Source organism: Crassostrea angulata, chromosome 6, assembly GCF_025612915.1.
Source record: "Crassostrea angulata isolate pt1a10 chromosome 6, ASM2561291v2, whole genome shotgun sequence".
Lineage (NCBI taxonomy): Eukaryota > Metazoa > Mollusca > Bivalvia > Ostreida > Ostreidae > Magallana > Magallana angulata.
The window spans coordinates 1,870,531-1,888,580 of NC_069116.1; the positions used below are offsets into that span (position 1 = coordinate 1,870,531).

The 18,050-nt window shown below is 36.0% G+C and overlaps 2 protein-coding genes across 2 annotated transcripts; one reads left to right on the top strand and one right to left on the bottom strand.

Annotated features, from left to right (window-relative positions):
- Window positions 1-150: 150 nt before the first annotated feature.
- Window positions 151-12,924, bottom strand: LOC128187695 (integrator complex subunit 2-like). The gene is made up of 21 exons (XM_052858125.1): window positions 12,556-12,924; window positions 12,205-12,343; window positions 11,518-11,734; window positions 11,066-11,196; window positions 10,666-10,860; window positions 10,095-10,261; window positions 9,617-9,742; window positions 9,457-9,528; window positions 9,246-9,360; window positions 9,043-9,111; window positions 8,828-8,962; window positions 8,252-8,558; window positions 7,627-7,753; window positions 7,161-7,294; window positions 6,567-6,768; window positions 6,123-6,251; window positions 4,936-5,161; window positions 3,887-3,997; window positions 1,226-1,333; window positions 926-1,031; window positions 151-530 (listed from the first exon to the last, which is right to left on the bottom strand). The coding sequence occupies exons 1-21, from the start codon at window positions 12,840-12,842 to the stop codon at window positions 196-198; spliced, it is 3,438 nt and encodes a 1,145-aa protein (XP_052714085.1). The 5' UTR covers window positions 12,843-12,924; the 3' UTR covers window positions 151-195.
- On the top strand, window positions 12,888-17,788 carry LOC128187697 (mediator of RNA polymerase II transcription subunit 31-like). The gene is made up of 4 exons (XM_052858131.1): window positions 12,888-13,016; window positions 13,207-13,287; window positions 17,044-17,140; window positions 17,288-17,788. The coding sequence occupies exons 1-4, from the start codon at window positions 12,977-12,979 to the stop codon at window positions 17,490-17,492; spliced, it is 423 nt and encodes a 140-aa protein (XP_052714091.1). The 5' UTR covers window positions 12,888-12,976; the 3' UTR covers window positions 17,493-17,788.
- Window positions 17,789-18,050: the final 262 nt, after the last annotated feature.

Genomic DNA, 18,050 nt, shown 5'->3' on the forward strand with positions numbered 1-18,050 from the left:
AATATATACTAAAACTGATTCAATTATTATTCAATGCCCATTAACACAGCTGGAAGCAGCCATTACTGTAGATACTCAAGCCCTGATTGCTGTGCTATAATGATGCTTTAGTTAAAATCTTAGATACAGACGAATACAATGAAAACAAAACTAGATGATTTATTTTATTCTGAGTGAAATGTTGATCCTTTCTCATTATGCATAAATATTTTTCGTTACAAGTGATTTGACAATGACACGGGCAAAGGTCTGCTGCACACTCCGATAAAGAGATTGATATTTCATTGTCAACTCTTGCGTTGAAGTGTCTACTTTCACTTTCTTTTTCAATGGCACATAAGTTTTGTCTATATCCGAGAGTTCGGTCTCCCTCAGGTTGCTTGCGGATGTCAGGTGGGACATGCACACACGGCCGATCTGATGGAGAAACGAGGTCACGTCCTCACACAGCGGGGGGAATGCCTGACACACTTTGGTCAGACACGGAACCGTCTCCAGGAAAAAATTAACTCTCTCCTTGTTCTCCAGCACTGTAAGAAATTAAACATCTTTGGTTTATTTTCATCACAATATGTAAGCAAGGTTAAGCTTTATGATTATCAAAAAAAACAAATGAAAACCACTTGTTGGACTATTATCAGCTTGATCACTGATACCAATACTGATCCAGATACCAAGGTGACAACATTGGTAAAATTGGACCTTGACCGTGACAAATGACCTTTAACATCAAATAATTTGATAAATTCTTTTCACTTTGACCTTGCAATGTATCTAACTTATAAAGTTCTAAATCAATGAGAAAAATTATTTATAATTTTTTTAAGAAGGATAGACAAAAGTCATACAAATATTCCTAACATACTTTACTACAATCTGAATGAGTTACCCTCCATGACTATAATGGTATATATGGCACTCTTACCTCCGATCATGGTAAACATGACATTGATGCACAGCTTGGCCACACTGAGAGATCTGGGTAGGGCGTACTGACAGCACAGGTGAGACATCAGTTTGATGGCAAAGATCTGTCGGGACAGAAGCCTACTAATTATTTAGCTCAACAGTTCTGTTTACTATTGTAAGACCATGAATAAGTTTAGATATAACTTTATAAAATATTGTACATATAATGTTACTAAAGTAGTGTACATGTATGTCATGTAACTCTATAAAACACTCTAAAATTCTGGGGTTGTGAGAATTAAGACAGAAGCCTGACCTGTTTCTCTGACTGTGGTTGACTGAGGATTTCTGGGATGTAATCCAGACAGATGTGTATGGAGGGGATTCCCGTGGTGGTTATAGGCAGCAGGGAGTCGGGGTATCCCTAAAAACAACAAAGATATCATCTAATGAACAAAACAGAGGGGGATTCCTGTGGTGGTTATATGAAGCAGGGAGTTGGGGTATCCCTAAAAACAACAAAGATATCATCTTTTGAACAAAACAATGATGTCATCTAATGAACATACAGAGGGGGATTCCCATGGTGGTTATATGAAGCAGGGAGTCGGGGTATTCCTAAAAACAACAGAGCTTAACCCTTGAAAAGCATGTGACGGTTCAAGGACACTTTAAGGTGGAATAACACATTAACACAAAATGGCAGACCTCTGACTGAAACAACATTAACTTACTCCATAGCCTAGTAGATAAAGTGTATGGCTTGTGTTCCGTACATTTTGAGTTCGAATCCCGGAGGGGTTTTGTAGTTACTTACTGAATTGAATTTTTGAGATAGATTGTCCCTAATGCATCAAATTAACCATATGATAATTTAAACTGTACAACATATTTACCTCCCTCATTTCTCACAATCATGAAACACATTAAATATTTGATCACATTTGTCACGGAAAAGCAATACATACATTTCTATGGAAACTTTTACAGATCAAAAGGTCATATTAATGACACAATATGATCATCACACAAGTTTTAAAATAGTTTGCTTTATCTATACTACTATATTAAAATAATAGACTCTAATATTTGAGCTTAATAATACCGATAAATCAGAAGAGTTCTGTCTTTTGTTTTATATATTTATCATTGGTACTTGAAGATTACCAGTTTGTTTTTATTTTTTCTCAATCAAGGGAAAATATCTCAAAAAATTCCGGAAATCATCTGGATTTTTTGGTTTTTACAATCTTGCGCATGCGCATTACATTCACGCTAAATCACGGGAGGCTCTTTATTTTATGTTTCCACAATATCACATTTGCATGGATTAACTTGGAAAAGATAAAACAAATGCATGCTAATTTCCATTGGAAATTTTTCTGTTCATCAAAGAAAATACGGAAGATAACTCTAACACAGTGCATTTACTATAAAAAATCCCCCGAGTTTCGAATGTCAACATGGTGTGTAAAAAACGTTGATGAAATATGTTGAATTCTGCAATTATAGAATTAAACTTATTGAAGAAAGGTATTAACAGCTTCAAAATGGTTTGTTGTGAACGATTTGACTGTTATTTTCAATGCAACTTTATTAATTTTCTCCAAAATCGTTTTGGAGCGATTCTGCAATTTTCTGCTACATTACGGGTATATGGGAGGCATTTCAACTGTGTGATGGCCTTTCCCGAGACACAGTTAGATTATTCTAACTAAGCAGAGTGTAGTGAAATTAATAGCATTATTGTAGGCTTGAAGATTGGTTATGCAAATGTCAACAATATACAGTGTTTCGTTGTATCTATTTTGTACATGCCCGATACCATATGCAATGTCAACCCGTGTACACACGGATCAAAGTCTAGTAAGTATATAAAAGCAGATTCATGATTCATTATGATCTTTCATTCTCAAATATTTGGGGCCTCACAGAATTTAATTACTTCATGATTTTCATGTAAATAAACATAAAGTCATAGTGCTGATAACTGATTTTCTATTGGTCCAAAGTTATTTTAACTAAACTGTACAGTAGTTTAAAGATTTACGAAATATAAATGAAATCAATTTTCATTAAAAAAAAAAAAATTGCCTGTCATTGTGTTACAGAATACCTAGACAAGGTGTGATTGTGTTACAGAATACCTAGACAAGGTGTGATTGTGTTACAGAATACCTAGACAAGGTGTGCTTGTGTTACAGAATACCTACACAAGGTGTGATTGTGTTACAGAATACCTAGACAAGGTGTGCTTGTGTTACAGAATACCTAGACAAGGTGTGATTGTGTTACAGAATACCTAGACAAGGTGTGATTGTGTTACAGAATACCTAGACAAGGTGTGCTTGTGTTACAGAATACCTAGACAAGGTGTGCTTGTGTTACAGAATACCTAGACAAGGTGTGATTGTGTTACAGAATACCTAGACAAGGTGTGCTTGTGTTACAGAATACCTAGACAAGGTGTGATTGTGTTACAGAATACCTAGACAAGGTGTGATTGTGTTACAGAATACCTAGACAAGGTGTGCTTGTGTTACAGAATACCTAGACAAGGTGTGCTTGTGTTACAGAATACCTAGACAAGGTGTGATTGTGTTACAGAATACCTAGACAAGGTGTGCTTGTGTTACAGAATACCTAGACAAGGTGTGATTGTGTTACAGAATACCTAGACAAGGTGTGATTGTGTTACAGAATACCTAGACAAGGTGTGCTTGTGTTACAGAATACCTACACAAGGTGTGATTGTGTTACAGAATACCTAGACAAGGTGTGCTTGTGTTACAGAATACCTAGACAAGGTGTGATTGTGTTACAGAATACCTAGACAAGGTGTGCTTGTGTTACAGAATACCTACACAAGGTGTGATTGTGTTACAGAATACCTAGACAAGGTGTGATTGTGTTACAGAATACCTACACAAGGTGTGATTGTGTTACAGAATACCTAGACAAGGTGTGCTTGTGTTACCTGGAAGTGGACCAGCTTGGCCAGGTGAGGCTCGGTGATGAACAGCTGGTGGATGAAGGAACAGATGATGCAGTGAACCTCACGCAGGTTGTTCAGTAGGCCTTCTTCTCCCTGTCAATCAAATCATTGATTCTTACACTCACTTCACCATAAGTGTTCAGATCTTGAAATAACACCACAAATACACAAACCATACATGCATTCAATTTTGAATGGAAATGTTTTTTCATAATAAATATTAATAGATTCTTTATGCAAATATAATACCCTATATAAACACTTTATAATAAATTAACTCTAAACTTTTTCTCTGAACAAGAATAGAATTCCTGGGTCCCCCGTCGGTCAAGCAGTATACTAGTATTGACCAAGGCTGATTAAGGAACTTGACCAAGGTAATAGTGGTATAAACATTTGGTATAAATTTCATGTAAATCCGTCAAAATTTGTAGGCATGAGAGTGCTTACAAGGTCAATTTTTGGATAAAACAGAGTCATTATTGTGGTCAAAGTCCCATAACTCCAACAAAAAGTATCGACCAATGCTGATTTTCAAACTTGACCAAAGTATTAGTGGTATAAACATTTGGTATAAATTTAATGAAAATCTGTCAAACTTTGTAGGCATGAGAGCGCTTACAAGGTCAATTTTTGGATAAAACGGAGTCATTATTTTGGTCAAAGTCCCATAACTCCAACAAAAACTATCGGCCATAGCTGATTTTCTAACTTGACCAAGGTAATAGTGGTATAAACATTTGGTATAAATTCAATGAAAATCCGTCAAAACTTGTAGGAATGAGAGCGCTTACAAAAAAAGTGTGACGAACGGACGCATGGACACACGGGCCCACGGACGGACGCCCGGCATTTCTATGTCCCCGCTCCGGGTTGCGGCGGGGGACAAAAATTTTTTACATATTAGATAACTTCCGTAAGTGGTTCACCACAGCATGAGAGAGAGCAGGACAGCTTTGGTACAATGTAACCGGAAACAATCCACACATATTCCTTTATCATTAGAGATATAAAGCTTTGTGAGTGTTTACCTCCCTCTGTTCGTCCTCCCTGGGTAGACAACACTCCAGTAGGATCTGTATGATGGCACTCTCCTGTGCGGCAATCAGCGCACTCTTCAGGTCGTGGCGCTCTCGCTCAGCCTGTGCAGCATTCTCCAGGATCGGGTTAGACAGCATGTGGTTGTGTAAAAACACGCGACTCGCCTGGAGGTAGGCTGATAGCACTCGTAACACAATGTCTAGGATTGGGGGGCACCTGTCAGAAAGTAACAGTCAACATATGTAACACAATGTTCACCATTAGGGGCACCATGAAGTTAACTATCAAAGATGGTGTCTTCTTCTTTGTAACTGATGCTGGAAAACCTAAGACACTGTTGGCAAAATCTCACACAGGTCAATGTTTATCAAAACAGATGTCCAATCCCATTTCAATACTATGGTGGCATATCTCTGCCCCTTGTGTGCAAGTTATTTTTCTATTAATTATGTCGACATGCAAGATAAAGATGTTGACATGCAAGATAGATATGTCAACATGCAACATAACTATGTTGACATGCAAGAAAACTGCAATCAAATAAGAGTTAAAAAATCTCAAATATCGCCAACATGTGACATCCAAGAGGCTAGATACGCTACATCTTGATGTCAACATGCAGGATAAATATGTTGACATGCAACATATTTATGTCGACATGCAACTTAGTTATGTTGACATACAACTTATAAGTTGCATGTCAACATATTTATCTCGCATGTAAACATAACTAAGTTGCATGTCAACACATTTATCTCGCATGTCAACATAACTAAGTTACATGTTGACATAACTAAGTTGCATGTCGACATAAATAAGTTGCATGTCGACATAAATAAGTTGCATGTTGACATTTATAAGTTGCATGTCAGCATATTTATCTTGCATGTTAACATAAATAAGTTGCATGTCGACATGAAAAGGTAGCATCTAGCATCCTCGATGTCACAGGTGGGTGATATTTGAGATTTTTTGAGATTTTGTATAATTCTTATCTGATTGTAATTTTCTTGCATGTCAACAAGGGGCAGAGATATGCCACCATACAATATAGAGTATAACCTTGTTATTTCAAACTCAATGGGGCAAAAAGAAATACCTCGGCACTCTTTCATCACACCTGGGTATGACCACTGACCTGAACACTCTTTCATCACACCTGAGGATGACCACTCACCTGAACACTCTTTCATCACACCTGAGGATGACCAGGGGATCCACTGTGATGTCGTTCTCCGTGTAAGGAGTCATTTTAAAGGTTGTTCTCTCCGTAAGTCGCAAAGAGTTCACTGTGGCAAGTCGTAAACTGCAATCAAAAGACAAAATACATATAACTAGATATCTATCAACATGCACCCATTTATTGATATTCCATTAGTTCACGGATGAATTAAAATATATAAATTCAATTCATAGCTAGGAAGCTTTTAAACTGTTTAGGTTTTAAATATAAACTTGACATTTTACACCGGATGAAAAGATCATAGAAGTTTGTTCATAATGTACTAAGAAAACATAGCCTTGTCACTTTATTGATACATAAAATCCTTGTTATTAAAGATGGAAATAGAGACATCAGATTCTTTTTACTGATATTGGAAAACAATCTTTAAAGCTTTACCTTCTTGGCGAGACACTGTGAAGAAGAAACCAGACCTTCTTGACAAGGTCTACGATTTTCCTGGGGACCGCCTCATCAAGCATGATGGGAAGGGAGGAGACGATTGGCTCAGAGAATTGTAGGAGGTCTGGGGCAGACATCTTGAGCATTGACTGAAGCTGTGAAATCATTTTCATTGGACAGCTGGTCAGATTCCTCAGAGCTGTAAAACAATCAACATTCAGTAGTGCCTCAATGTTCGTTCTTAACTTTGTATACCTAATACAGGTACACAATACATGCTCACTACAACTCCTGTCAATAAAAGGAGGGATTTTAAGCTATACATAATAATTGTATTCATTACATATTGCAATGTCAATAACATTTAAAGATTACATATTATCAAACATGTATATCAAATGTTTATTTAATTAATATTTAGTAGAATAAAACATTGAATTTTACTTTCCCTCGCATGATATACATGTACATAAAAATACTGTATATAGCTTCCCCCTCTCTCTCTCTCCCTCTCTCTCTCTCTCTCTCTCTCTCTCTCTCTCTCTCTCTCTCTCTCTCTCTCTCTCTCTCTCTCTCTCTCTCTCCACTAACCGTCATTGAGATTCTCTATGGTACACGGTACACTGTAAATCACGGAGGTCTCGGCCACCAGTGAGTCTTGCACCAGACTCGCCTCCAGCCAGTCCTCCACCGCACACAGGTGGGGGTAGTGGGTCACCAGTAACCTGTCAATACACAAAACAGACTATGGTCACCACACAATACATCTCATTCAGCTGGATCACAAGTCTCAGTGTATCTTACAATGTTTATCAAGTAATTTCTTGCATCACAACTGATTAAATAGCTTTATGAGTCAATAACTGAAAAGATAATAAAGTTCATCCCATTCACAAGTCATTAAGTATTCATCTTTTTATATGAAAAAATTACTGGTAACATAATTGATTAACAACTTTTAATACATTTCATGAAAAGACCAGTAAAAAAGTTCATATTTAAAGTTTTGTTGGATAAACATGCATTCATTCAAATATCATAAAATACCACTCCTTACTTCAGTAGCGGGGAGAAGAGCCCGGCAAACTTCTCTTGGTCACGCTGGGCAGTCTGTAACAGGAAGTTGATGGGGATCTGGGCCAGTAGGGTGTCTGGGTAAGACTTTACTTGCCTGTTTGCCATCACTGGAAACAAGAAACATCTCAAATCAGTCTTGAATTTGGCTTTGATAAATAATCCAGAGTTTTACCAAATTTTGACACTTACTATCTGCATAACTTAGAATAATGTCTCTATCATGCTATTCTCAGGTAAATAGAAATGTTAAAGCTGTAGACAGAAATTGATAAAATAAAAAAAAAATCCGGAAAGTTTAAAAAAATAAAGAATTTGATTCTTTTTTAAAATATAACAGCTACGGTACTTAAACAATGTACTACAAAACTCATTTTTAGCCAATTTCAGGGGACCACAGAAAACACAATGTACATGTATTAAGAATATCAAATACATATGAAATATGATCTTACAAATATGGAAATCAATTCCATTACCTGCACTTTCATACAAATTAAAGAATCCTTTGCCATTTTTTTTTATTCTTTTTTACTTAATTAGAACAAGAGACTTGTCCAACTTATTTCTTACAAACTACAAGTGTAAATTCAATCATAGATGCATACTAAGAGATTTCATGTGTGACAACACTGTGTCTTCATAATGGAGTAGGTAGTACAGCATAAGTAGCTGGGGTGCTAGCTCCGATGCTGGTATTTGATTGGATGATTCTCCTTCTTCTGATTTATCTTTAGACCAATGAAATACTGAGGATTTGTAAACATGGAGAATTTCCTCCTCTGTGATTGGTTCATTCAGATGATCAGTCTTTGTACTTTTGATGACAACAGAGGTGACAAAAACATCAATAAGGGAGGTAACTAGAGGATGGAGCGGCGTCGAACAGTTACAAATCTGTTTGTAGATCCAGTCCTACAAACAACAAAACAATCAATGAAAGGATCAGAAATAATTCTCTTGTAAACTAACCATTTAATGAAAAAATCAGAAAAAGATTGACCATCATTAATTGAATTTCAAAATAAAGTGCGCCTTTTAATTTAAAATCAATGTAATGATACAAATTTATCAATGGGTACTTTGTGTATTCATTCTGTATTGTTATCTTTATGGGTACTTTGTGCATTGATTCTGTAGTGTTACCTTTAGGAATACTTTGTTCTTTAATTATCTAGTGTTACCTTTATGGGTACTTTGTGCTTGGAGAAGGAGCGGCTTTTGAGTAGTTGGTAGATACTGTTGATAGGTAGATACCCAGTCATGTTGGCATTCAGCCCTGAGGTCACTGCAACCTTCACTGCATGGGAGGTAATCACCTGAAGTTAGATACAAAGTGAGACAACTCTTGTCATGGTCCCATATTTGTTGAGCCTGTTATGTTGATATTACCGTTTACCTGTTCTGTAAAGATCTCATAGGTAAATATCTGTCTTATTCTGGCTAAAGCATTGGCTTTCACAAGATTCTGAAAAACAAAATCCATATTTTTAATGATTAGAAAATCTTGAATCATAACTTAGTTAGAAGACCTGGAATTTTTACTATTACATTATATGATCATGAGCTAGTGACATTGCAATGGTCATACAGGATAAATACCTTCAGTCCCAAGGTCAGATACACAAGGTCACCTATAGCTGTCATGTTGTTGCTATGGAAATGAATGGCGATCAGGAACAACATTTCACCAAAAGAGCAATTACTGGAAACCTCTCTAAAAAGAACAAAAAATGCACTTAAACTGAATTGAAAAAAGACCAGCGTTATAATGACTGACTGAAGCCTTGTGCTGTGTGAGTCCTCCACTCACTGTTTGAACTCTTTCTCCACGCTCATGGTCCACCGGATCCACTCCACTGCCACCCTCTCTTGGTCACTGTTCCTGTCCAAAGAAAAAACTTGTCTGAATAATTGGACCTAAAGGCATAAAAATATGTTATATCCATTGAATACCATTAGTTTCCTCTTACCCTAATAAATACGGACAAGCTATCAGCATGCACAACCCAAGGGAGACAAATCTAGCACCAGCTTTACAAATAGGAGGGCGGGATGTGATGAGTTTTAGTAGAATCTTCATCTCTTCATCTGTAAACCTGTAACAGGATAACTGAATGCTTTAAAACTCTGAGACTGTAAATGTGGAAATCTTTACTTTGGGAAAATTTTGAAAAATTTATGATGATAATGTTTCACAAAATTAATGACCCTAAAAAAAGTTTCATCAAGAAATATCAGAAAACAATATAAATGACACATCTTTAATTTTCTTAAGATTTACTCCATAAAATATTTACCTTTACAGTACACATCAGAGAGTCATAGTTTTGTTGTGTATACTTTCAGTTTTGTACCACAATTATCATCTACAACTCTATTTTGTATATCATGGTATCCAGAAAAATTAAAATAACACAGTGATGGTTTCCTAGTACAAACAACTCTTACTTGAATGCTGCCAGACTCTTGAGGGCGCAGTATAGCCTGATGAATGCGCTGCCCTTGATGGCGCGACCCTCCGAAGGGGTGTGTCCCTGGTCCAACATCAGGATCATCTGCTCCAGCAGGCACTGACGCAGCCTGTGTAACTGGGTCACAGACGACTCACGCTTCAACTGAAGTCCAAAAAATAGAATGGAATAGAATAAAGAATAGAACAGGCAATGGCATAGTCTGTGTAACTGGGTCACTGACCACTCTCACTTCAACTGAAGCAAACATAGAGTAGAAGTGAATAGAATATAGAATAAAAGAGAATAAAATAAAATATAATATAATGACATAAAATAGAATAAAATAAAACAGAATATAATACAATGGACCATAATGGAATTCAACAGAAGAGAGAAGAATAAATAAACAGAACAAAACAGAATGAATAGAGCAAAAAAAATGGACCCACTGGTGGCATAACATTTCAATTCTTATTCTATATTCTATAATAACATAACACAATGATACTGTAAGGGTACTTAACAAGCCTGAAGGACATAACACCTGTACATGTGCTAGTATTCACCTTTTGTCCTATCTTGACATAATGTGAGAACCATTCCTTTACCCCGATGTCATTTCCCAGCAGCATCCCACTAACAAACCCCACCACATCTGTGTCACTACCCCCCTCCTCCCCCGGGGGGTCTGACATCAGGGAATCATTGTACATCTCCAGGGTCAAAGCAACAGCCAGCCCGGGCATCTTACATTTCTCTACCTGTAATAAATAATCCAAGCAATTTACATTTTTTTTATACAGTAATAAATAGCATCTCAATAAAACCAAGGCATCTTACTTTTCCCTTTCTGTAATAAAAACACTTTCAATACAAGGTTTAACATTTCATTATTTGCTTTAATAAATACTGTTTGGACAACTCTGTAAAATGTCTTAATATTGTAAATTTCTGTAAGGTACTTACACACAGTGCCCTGATGTTGTAGATTTCCTTTGGATTCATTCTGGCCAGAGCCATCAACACCTTCAGCCGTCTACGACCGCCGACCGTCTCCTCATCCTGTCGGTCACCATTGGACACCAAGCTGTTGCACACTGTGAAGGAATAAAGATCTTACTATAGTCAGTTCAAGACAATGAAACACACACAAAGCAAGATGTATAATTAGATAGAGGAAAATAAAAAAATCTGGGTTTTATCTACTAAAATGATTATGGTCCCCATAGACCAGTATCTGCAATATGAACTTATCATTGTAAACAATCACGGGCACTTTTTAAATACATCGTCGCAAACAATGGTTTTGAGTACACAAGCTCCTGGAGAGAATCGATGTGAGTCACACTTCGGTTACAGATGATGTTTTAAATACAAATTCAATTATTTAGTAATCAAATAGTGAGGATAAACAATACCTTCTTTGTAGCAGTCAGGAGAGTTGGCCACTAAACGACACAACATCCATCCCCCATTAGGGACGTGGAGCAATGTTTCCGCTACCTCAGTGATCGGCAGCAGGGAAGGTAACTCTGCCTGAGCTATACACAGAACATCTGCCACCTCTTCCAAATAAACAAGGCTTTCAAACATCTCCGATCTCTTCTGGTAAAACTCAGTCTTAGACTCTCTCATCTGAAAAAAGGTGTAAATAGCAGTTGATTTGATAATGCATCATACAAGCCAAACTATACTCAACAATTTCCATGATATATATTGAATGAAACATGAGATTATTTTTTTTATGTAACAGTGTAAGACAATGTCATGGCTGTGATTGAACAATATAATACCTAAATGTAAACAGAAGAAGTAAACCAGTGAAGCTACAATGTATTAAATGAGATCTGATTGAAGTAATATCTCAGAGCAGACAAAGACAATGTAATATTTGTGTGAACACAATGTAATACCTGCAAGAAGTCAATGTTTTATAGTAAAGACACTTGCTTTTCTCAGTTATGAAACAATAGAGAAAATGCACTCATTTAATTTGTTTGATTGAGCCAATGTTTTGCCTGTGAGGAGGCAATGTAATCCACTGAGGAGACAAAGCAATGATTGTCAGAAATGACGTGATGATTGTGTTTGGATCAATGTGATACCTGTGAGGAGACAAACAGGAGTTCACTCAGCAACAGGCGGAGTCTCCTTGGGGGGTCGCTCCTCTCAAACTCCAGGGCCACCCCGTTCTGTAGCTGAGAGATCAAGATGCTCTCCGACTGGTTCCCACCAAGCTTTGTTCTGTAAAACAATTGATACATTATCAATTGTTTATAACAGAGATGGTTATTGTCTTTGCCGGCTTTTGAACCCGGTCCTCTGGCATACAATTCCAGCAGTATACTTATCATGCTAAAGGGTAAACTCACAAGCCAGAGCAGGGAAGAATGCATTATAATCAGCATTCAGTAGGAAATGCAATAAATTGTGTACAAAATGAATAACATGATCACCTGAGTTGTTGTTCCTTGTTGACATCTTGCTCTAAAGCATGGAAATCTATCGACAGTAACGCTACAATGCTATTGACAACTTCAATTCCCGACAGAATTTTTAGGACCTCCTTCTTGGACGCTGACCAGGATTCACTTTCATCCAGAGGTTTACAGAGAGCCATTCGGACCAAACATGGGAGCACTGGTCGTAAATCCTTATCCGGCAACTTATTCAACGCCGCGACATCAACATTTTGCATGGCATGGAACACCTCGCACTTTACAAAACTTTTCAATCTACTCATTTTGCTGCAATTTGTCGTATGACTTTTTTTTATCGTCAACTGATCAATTTGATGTCTGTGGCCATGGGCGCCGCCATTTTTTTATTTGTCTTAGATTAAAAAGTTTATTCCGGATATAAACGAATGGAGTAAATATGGCGAGCATCAGGCAGAGTGCGGTTCCCGGCTCACAAGGTTTTGAGTCATTATTAGATCAATAGGCAATCAAATTGTTATGATAATGGAGTACATGTGGTTTTCTTTCAAGAAAAGAGAATGGCACGATTTCAAATTAAGACATAGCAGTGGGAATTTGTTTCTAGTGTACATTGTCTGAGGAAATTCAAGTTTACTATCGTTAACACAAACATTTTATTTCTTTCAGAATCTGAGGAGCAACAAAGAATCAGATTTCAAACAGAACTAGAATTTGTGCAGTGTTTGGCCAATCCTAATTATCTCAACTGTAAGTAGTTGTACAATTATCAGATTAAGATGATAAAGTTCTGAGCAAATAGTCCAATTCAAAACTGCAATTCAGATGTTTAACTGCAATTGAAACTGCAATTCAGATATATTCATGATGTTAAGAAATGTAAGGTAACACTGGCAAACTCTGTGATGCCAGTAAAGTGGAAAGCACCCTTGATTCGTGGGCACTAAACATTTCTTTTTTAAAGAACTATATATGATATGAGTCGAATTTGGCCCCCATAATTCCAGTTGCCATTTTTTAAAGTGTTTTGGGAACAATAAAATGTTGTTATTTTTTTAGAAGAGTTGATATAAAAAATACTTTTCACCCATTTATTTCATTTATTTGCACTCATTTGCCGTATATGATGTCAGAAGTGACACTATTTCTAATATGTTTTACGGTGCTACCGTTCTGGCGAGCGCAGCAAGATTTTCACATACTGTACCTTGCATCATTGTCAACTTATAGTTTTATTTAGGTATCAACGAACGTCAAAGAATTTTTGAGAATTTTAATGGTTATGATACATACAGCGCAACCCCCTACCCAGAGAGAGAGAGAGAGAGACAGAGAGAGAGAGAGAGAGAGAGAGAGAAAAAGAGAGAGACCCCGGTACCTGTTTGTAGGTGTGTAATTTCCCACTTTTAAATTAAATGGTCTGACTATATGCAATATCTACATAATTTTTTTACCTGTTTATTTTTTCATTTTATTTCTTTTTATTTAGTTCAAAATGTCCCATTGTTTATGATTTCCTCCCTACTCATATACTTACCTGCCTACTGTACATGCATGCACAATTAGTTTAAAAATGGATCGATGTGACATTAAAGTATGGCTCTTGCTAGTATATATATATTTATCTCATACGTGTGGTGTATATTACCCGTGTGATAAACCTTTGCTATATCACACGGGTGATGCTATATCAAATACTTCCGGTCGGAACTACTTTTGACACAGCCCCTCGCTTCAATGCTTCAGTGACCTATTTTCGAAGATTTGCTAGTACTTTCACCCCCCCCCCCCCCACACACACCATATTTGCAAAGTTATTCATATCTGTAGCCACAAGACCCATCTTGTTTGTCAAGATTTTTGATAAATTTAGCCCACTTCCAACTTTCAATTTGCTTTGTGAAGTTTATAAAACTACAAATTACGTTAATTAGCCTATCAAGGAGTTTATCCTGACGACGCGATGAAAACAGAGCACTCTGATTGTGTTAATATACAAGAACTTACCGAAATAATGTTTCATGAGACCTTTATTCCACCACCAGTAAGCATCCTTATTCACTATTTTCAATTTTGAATCATAAGGCTAGCCTAGTGTTTGTTTTATTAAACATCATGCATCAACAACTGTTCCTCGTTCGAGTCAATTCAAACTAACGAGCATTCGCAACTTTGAGTATGTCAACAAAAACTGATTATTCAAGTCTTCTAATCGGAATTTCCATTTAATCAAGTGAATAAGCTCTTAGAAAAATTATCTAGAGCTAAAAAATTATTTTAAGGTTTATTTCAGTGAAACTTTACATTAAAATAGTTAGATTTATCTCAGGAATGACGTACTAAATTGTATTGTGCAAGGTCACAATAGCCGCATAACACAACGTTGCATCATCGTTTTTAATCTTTGAAAAAAAAACCAATTTGGGTCACACAAGGGACAGTCTCAAAAGCTTCATAATATAAATCAAATTGTATGAGATAAATAGAACATCTATAATTGTGTGATTTTATATTTGCTTTATCCAACTTGTTGAAATGGTTATATTCGCTCGGCAAGCCTCGCGAATATATACACCATTTCAACTCGTTGGATAAAGCAAATATAAATCACACAATATAGATATCCTCTATCTATATATATATATATATATATATATATATATATATATATATATATATATATATATATATATATATATATATATATATATATATATATATATATATATATATATATATTAAAAACAAATCATATGTCAATGAGGCAGGTATCGCAGACTACTGAAATAGCCAGTACACTCATTACAGATGTTTGATCCACCTCTAAATTTATCGCGGGAAATATAGCGCGAGTGCACTGTGACATCATCCATGACTTTGTTAGTCTTTGTTTACGTTTCTCGACTCAATACGGAGGTATGGAAGCATGTAACAAATCTTTTGAGTCTCGCCAAAGCATATGCGGTATTCAACACGTGTCTTCAAACTTTAAGTCACCGTAAATTACGAGTTAAAAATCGGCCATTATTGGCATAGCACCACGGGTGAAATCATTAGAGAGCATTATGGGACGTAGACAAAAAATTTTGTTTGATGAACTGTAGGTTTAGCTCGTTCTTTTTCCCGCGCACACTGGTTCTTAGAGCTCGCTTCGCTAGTCGGCGCTGCGCGCCGGCGAGCTGCGCTCGCTATAATTAATTCAATCAAAATCAATCAAAAATTGACATTTTTCTTATCTTTTAACGAATGGGAAACATAGAGCGCATGCTTGAACAAGGAAATTTTTATTGTCAGTTATTAGTCTTGGCTAGTTACATCTCTGATTAAAATATTTTGTTTGTTCAAGCATGCGCTCTATGTTTTCTGAAAGAAAAACTGCTTGAAAACAAGCTGTTTTATGCTAAAAATGCAAATTTGGCGGGGAAAAGGTTGTCTTTATGATATCATATTTCTAAATTGTGGGCATCTGAATCAAAATGAACATAATGTAAAAACATCACACACATATGTATATATCTGTACGAAGAAAACACAGAATTAAAGTAAAATGCTGATGTTCATTTTAGGGGTCCGTTTTAGGCCCATATCATATATAGTCCTTTTATATACTATGAACTGTCAAAAAAAAAACAACTCAAGATTTTAAAATTGTTGAAGATGCTTTTTTGCAGTTTAACAGTGGCAAATTCAGGAAATTGAAAGGATCAGATCACAGGGGCGAAGCCCGTTTTAACATTAATTTCAATGTAACCATTTATGGTTACATTGAAATTAATGTTAAAACGGGCTTGGCCCCTGTGGATCAGATAAAAAATAGAATACCAATATCTAACTTTGATTCAAAACCTTATAGTATTTTATTGATAAACAAATGGATAAGATAGCAGGCTAAACCTGTATAAACTATTTCCCAAATATCGATTGAAGTATTGGAACTACAAGCTTTCTCTATAGAATTAAGTTTATTACTGTTATTTTGTGTACATCAGATAAGGGAAAATTAAATTATAAGTTATCTTAACATAAATTGTATTTAAAACAGTTGTAGACCTTTTACAGGAGGTAAAGAGGCTTGAAAAAGCTCTCTTGGTTTTGATTTATAGCTTGTGTGATACTCAAATATAGCTTGTGTGATACTCAAGATAACGTTTATTTTACTGTAAATAAATCATTTATTGGATTGGACAACTGGAAGTAAAGGAATTCTGGGATGCAATCAAAAAATATTTTTGTCCAAAGCATAGCTATAGGTGTTTTTTTCTCTGCACATACGTCCATACAGCTCACTTTGCTCAATACAAACTTATGACAATATCTATTTTTCATAGCTCCAAAAATTTTGGTCTCTCATCGGTAGAGTGAGAACCATTAACATTCATGAAAATAAAAGAAGATCATTGAGTTGGCCCACAGTATTTAGCCTATGCAAGACTGTTGGCTTCTGACATGGTGAACTGTGCATATAAATACTGTAACATTGTACATGTATACATCATTTTTTTTCAGTTTTAGCCCAAAGAGGATATTTTAAGGATCCAACTTTTGTCAACTACTTGAAATATTTGCAGTATTGGAAAGAACCCAAGTATGCTAAATATCTGAAGTAAGGAGGTTATTTATCTATTTGTTTGTGTTACTTACGAATAACTGCTCTTTTCAATACTGTCCTTTAGAAGATAAATTTTCCACATACTTTGCAAAAAATTCAACGATGTATTATAGACCTTGGTTCTTATATTTTCTTTTACAGATACCCCCAGTGTCTGTTTTTCCTTGAACTGTTACAGTATGAACATTTTCGTAAGGAGCTTGTCAACGCTCAGTGTGCTAAGTTTATTGACGATCAGCAACTGTTGCACTGGCAGCACTACCAGAGGAAGAGACTGACTTTGTTACAGGAGGAGATGGCCTCTCAGCGGGCCCTACAGCAGCCACCCAAGGAGAAACCTGGATAATGCATCATGATTATTGCAGCAACCAAATTCAAGCCGGGTGAAACTAGTTCACTTGCCAGACAGGATGTGCAAGTCTCTGCATCAGAGATCTGCCATTTTATTGTTAAGTGTTGTGTTCCATCACTGGTGTCTACTTCCTATCAACAATGTGTCAACAGTGCATTTTATGTTCATGGTGGAAATTCATAAAACTCTGAAGTATATTTTTGTATCAAATCAAAATACACTGTACCAAAATATTACTTTATATGTATTCTGTATGAAAATAAGAATAAACTGTCCTTATATTAAATTGCTATTATTTTTTTCTCTTAAATGCAATAAGTTGGTAGTTTTAACATTTTCCCGTGGTAAAAATGCCAAATATCTCCAGACTAATTGGAGAGATTGATGCAGTAGTGAATCACTAGAAGTTTAGAAATTGTGTTTTATGCAGATTTTTGCATTTTCAAATTTAAGTAAATAATAATAATTGTTTAAGTCTCACTATCATGTTTAAGCTTATTTCAATCATCTTCAAGTAAAATGTACATGTTTATTCATACAGTAAAACGTGAT

Excerpts from the sequence above, each read along its gene's own strand:
- LOC128187697 (XM_052858131.1), top strand. The coding sequence starts at position 12,977 with ATGGCGAGCATCAGGCAGAGTGCGGTTCCCGGCTCACAAG. Across the intron at positions 13,017-13,206 it reads TGCGGTTCCCGGCTCACAAG|AATCTGAGGAGCAACAAAGA; the intron begins GTTTTGAGTCAT and ends TATTTCTTTCAG. Across the intron at positions 13,288-17,043 it reads CAATCCTAATTATCTCAACT|TTTTAGCCCAAAGAGGATAT; the intron begins GTAAGTAGTTGT and ends ATTTTTTTTCAG.
- LOC128187695 (XM_052858125.1), bottom strand. The coding sequence starts at position 12,842 with ATGAGTAGATTGAAAAGTTTTGTAAAGTGCGAGGTGTTCCATGCCATG. Across the intron at positions 3,998-4,935 it reads GGGAGGACGAACAGAGGGAG|GGAGAAGAAGGCCTACTGAA; the intron begins GTAAACACTCAC and ends TTTGATTGACAG. Across the intron at positions 1,334-3,886 it reads CCAAGCTGGTCCACTTCCAG|GGATACCCCGACTCCCTGCT; the intron begins GTAACACAAGCA and ends TGTTGTTTTTAG.